This window comes from Lactuca sativa, chromosome 2 (genome assembly GCF_002870075.4).
Source record: "Lactuca sativa cultivar Salinas chromosome 2, Lsat_Salinas_v11, whole genome shotgun sequence".
Classification (NCBI taxonomy): domain Eukaryota; kingdom Viridiplantae; phylum Streptophyta; class Magnoliopsida; order Asterales; family Asteraceae; genus Lactuca; species Lactuca sativa.
This window is the reverse complement of record NC_056624.2, coordinates 13823806-13828066: the sequence shown is the minus strand read 5'-3', so window position 1 is coordinate 13828066 and position 4261 is coordinate 13823806. Positions and strand designations below refer to the sequence as shown.

Below are 4261 nucleotides of genomic sequence, written 5' to 3'. Positions count from 1 at the left end.
TAAGAATTTAATTTTACCTGGCAGACTTAGATTGGCTGTTAGTTTACTGATTATGACGGCTGGGTCCTATGTGGATAAGTACATGATGCATTTGATCTTGTAATTTTTCCTAATTATTTTCTTCAGGTTCTCCATGGACAGTACATGATCTATCGGTTAAAGATTGAAGCCTTGTTTCAGTTCAACCTCCTTATTGTTTTTTCTAATTCTGTTTCTATTTGTACACATTAAGTGGCTATCGTTGGAGCCTCTTCAGCCTTAGTTATGGCTGACATATAATATTTAGTTGATTTTACTTTACTTCTAGAGAATGCTTTCATCACCCATCACGTCAACACGTATATATCTCTTAGATAACTGTGAGCTCATGCTTTTTTTTATGTAGGAACGTGCAAAAAATTTCGTCCAATGAATTTAATTAAATCTATGTCCCACCCTTGATCGCTACATGTTATAAGACGAAATGCCATTCATATATCTATGTATGTGTGTATATACTTGTAGATGATTACTTTCAACAAATTAAGCATTATATATTCGTTGAAAATTGAAAAGTAAGACACAGAGAAGATGAAGAGGGTGTGTGTAACAGGAGCAGGAGGCTATATTGCTTCATGGGTTGTGAAGCTTTTGCTTTCCAAAGGTTACATGGTTCATGGAACTGTAAGAGACCCATGTATGCTCTTTCCTTGGTTTTGTTTCATAATCTCTCTATTTTGAAGTTAATTCTTATTTATATACTATAATCTTGTTCTAATAGGCTTTATCACTCTATTGAAGTTTGATATGGTTTTTATTCACGATGTTGCACTAGTAAAGCGTTGGCCTAGTATTTATACATATTCTTGATCTAATAAATTTCTTAACTTCCCATCTCTTACAATATGATATCTTAGTTTCTCTCTCTATATCTTAAGGTGATGAGAAAAAGAATGGTCATCTGAAGAAGTTGGAAAATGCTGAAGAGAGGTTGAAGCTGTTTAAGGCAGACGTGCTAGAATATGAAAATCTTTGTGCTGCCTTCGCTGGTTGCATTGGGGTTCTTCATGTTGCCTCCCCTGTTCCTGGTGGTCCTGTATCTAATCCCCAGGTAACCACTTCTTTTTATACATATATGGCACACAATCTGCTAGATAATTCTTTTAAAATTTGGATTTAAAATTATTTTTGACTACTGAAGCTAACCAAGCTCATACATACTAGAGCTGATGATTTCAAGAATGATATCACCTTCTCAAAAACACCTAAAAACTAAAAAGGATGAACACGGTGGGAAAGAAACTTGTGTACAAAAAACGTGAATATATTGTTCTTAATTTTCAATCATCATTACAAATAGCATTAAAAAGGTTTTGTAGTAATGCAGCTAATTGTTTGTTCGCAATTAGAATGTGAAAAAATTTGAACATTAGGAATTTAAATTCATTTCTTGATATCTTTATTATGTTTGTTTTGTTAATATTTTAAAAGATTTTGAAGGTAAATTCTTTATTCAGTTTTTGCAAATTGTTTTCTGCGTTATAAAATAGATATCAAAAATTAAATTGTAAATACTATCAAATATATTTAAATTACCTTCTATTAATTTTTTTTAACAAAATATATTTAAAAATTATTTTTAGGTAAAATATATTACCCATGTCATGATGGAAATTAAATTTTTTATATTTTTAAAATATCTTTAGATAAAATTTATTTATGAAGATTTTTATTACACTTTATAAAAACTATAGGGGTATTTGAGTAGTTTTAACAAAGAGGTAAAACATGGAATAGAATTCCAGGATGCAATTCTGAAATGCGTGGTCAAAGGGTTTTTGAAATCCAAAGGAATTCAATTTTCTAAACATTTGCAACCAAGCGTCACAAATGGAATGGAACTGAATTCAAAATCCACCGAAATTCACGGAATCCGTGATGATGATTTGTTTGAACTTATTATTCTAGCATTGAAGATGAACGAACCAAAATTTGGCAGGTGGAACTACTGGATCCTGCTATATTAGGAACAAAAAACGTATTAAATGCATGTTTGAACGCTAAAGTGGAAAAGGTTGTTGTGGTCTCTTCTGCATCTGCTCTTTTAGGGAATCCTAAGTGGCCCACGGACCTGGAAATGGATGAAAGCTGCTGGACAGATATAGAATATGCCAAGTCGATTGAAGTATACCATATACCCTAAACTTCATTTTCCTTTTACGTTCTATGGAATTAACTTATAAGAATGCGATTTATGTTGTCATTTTTCAGCATTGGTATGCTATGTCGAAGACAGTAGCGGAGGTTGAAGCTTTGGAATATGGAAAACGAGATGATCTGAGTGTCGTTACAATTTGTCCATCTTTTGTCATTGGGCCAATGTTGCAATCCACCATAAATGCCACTAGCTTAATTCTTTTGAGCTACATGAAAGGTCAGTCATGAATTGCTATATCTTTATAAAGCTAGATTTTTAAAGTCCCAAAAATATTGTAAAAAGTTCCTCACTTCAAAATGTAACTAAATTTTTGTAGAGATTGGTATTATTTGTAGCAAAATCCACCCAAATTTTGCTGGCGACTTAATATTATTTGTAGAAAAATGTACACAAATCTGACGGGATCCGGTGAAATTGAATTGCAAATTCCATTTGACTATGTTCCACATCATGTTTGTTTTGAAATTATTTAGAATTTGAATTCTGTCATATTTCAACGAATTCGTTAGCTAAAAGGAATTTGAGGGACTGTTTGCTTTGTAGAATGGTTTTGGCCGAAATAAGAATCAGATAAAGAAATTGGAATCCAAGTGAATGGAATATGAAAGAAAATCTTAGTAACTTTTTACGCTTTTGTTTGGCAGAAAATGTGATGAAACTCAATACTAAAACCAAAATAGTTTTCAATTTTTGATTTATATCTAAGAAATATTTATATAAAAGGGTTGTATTCCATGCTCAATGAAACACCTCAACGAGACTCAGCTTCACTTATAATACTTTAGATAATTCCATTACTTCCCAAAAACATTTGTGAACCAAACGTCCCTCAAGTTTAATTGAATTGCAAGAACTATAACTTTGGCCCTCAAATTTATGTTGTAAGAACGTTAACTTTGACAGAAAAAATTAAAAATCCATTTCATACACTTTTTTAAAGAAAGAATAATGTATGTTTTTCATTTTCCATCTGGTTCAAGAGGAAGGTAGAACCGGAGGGGACACAATAGAGAACGCAGAACGTCCATATGTAGATGTTCGTGATTTGTCCGAGGCAATTTTATTGTTGTACGAGAATCCTGAATCCAATGGGAGATACATATGTTCTCCATACTCGCTAAGGACAAGAGATTTTGTTGCAATGATGGAGAACATGTTTCCTGGCCACACTTATCCTAAGATGTAAGTTCCACCTAATAAATTCTAAGATTTGTGTTATGAACCATTGGCTTTGCATGCATGCTAGTGTAGGGTTTAGGGTTTTGGTTGTTCATGAACAATCCTTCGCAGAAACGAGTGAGGTTTCAAATCTTAGCAGCCGATGTCTAGCGGGTTTGTGAGTATCAAACTATCAATTGATCCAATGTAAATTGGACTCCTTTCGAGTACTAGATTTTTATGTCATGTAGCAGGCCGCAATGATGTTTTTTCGGGGGTGCGTGGGCCATGTTTATCAATTGTATTGATATATTTGATCATTGTATTAACAGTTTTACAGAGAAAAGTGGTCGTACACTGCTAAGTTCGAAGAAGCTGGTTAATTTGGGATGGAGTTATAGGCCACTAGAAGAGACCATAGTTGACACCGTAAACAATTATGAAGAACTTGGTTTCTTGGAGAAAGGGAAGCCATATCCAGCTACAATTAAGTTCTGAGTTATTTGTTCCTTGACATAATTTGTTGCTCATCTATGAGGATTAATTTATGTTGCTTTATTGTTTATATTTTCAATTCACCCTTTAGAAATAACTATGAGACAATGTAGTGTAACAAATTACATGAAAATAATGAATATATTTACCTTTTCATATGTACATTTTTTCGTCTTCAATTCTTGTACTTGCATGCACGCCCAAGTTGTGGCCAAGCTAGTTATAAATGTCACCAACGTGCGTTTTGCTTCTAGCCCTATTCAACCTTATATGAAACTAATTTGGTTCGTTGTTGAATTGAATTTGAGTAGTAATCCATCTTTTTCGTGGTTTACGTAAATACAGTTAGATAGTTCATTCAATTTACATAGCATACAGTTACAAACATTAGGTGAAATGCTAGTCCTTTTT

The 4261-nt window shown here is 32.9% G+C and overlaps 1 protein-coding gene across 1 annotated transcript; it reads left to right on the top strand.

The window, feature by feature from the left end:
* Positions 1 to 479: 479 nt before the first annotated feature.
* LOC111889537 (cinnamoyl-CoA reductase 1) lies at positions 480 to 4012 on the top strand. The gene is made up of 6 exons (XM_023885686.3): positions 480 to 676; positions 918 to 1090; positions 1979 to 2164; positions 2251 to 2413; positions 3178 to 3379; positions 3688 to 4012. The coding sequence occupies exons 1-6, from the start codon at positions 571 to 573 to the stop codon at positions 3851 to 3853; spliced, it is 996 nt and encodes a 331-aa protein (XP_023741454.1). The 5' UTR covers positions 480 to 570; the 3' UTR covers positions 3854 to 4012.
* The last annotated feature ends 249 nt before the right edge of the window (positions 4013 to 4261 follow it).

Bases quoted from the DNA above. Each gene is read 5' to 3' on its own strand.
- LOC111889537 (XM_023885686.3), top strand. From the start codon at position 571: ATGAAGAGGGTGTGTGTAACAGGAGCAGGAGGCTATATTGCTTCATGG. The intron at 2,414-3,177 runs GTCAGTCATGAA...ATCTGGTTCAAG, and splicing joins TCTTTTGAGCTACATGAAAG to AGGAAGGTAGAACCGGAGGG. The intron at 3,380-3,687 runs GTAAGTTCCACC...TTGTATTAACAG, and splicing joins GGCCACACTTATCCTAAGAT to TTTTACAGAGAAAAGTGGTC.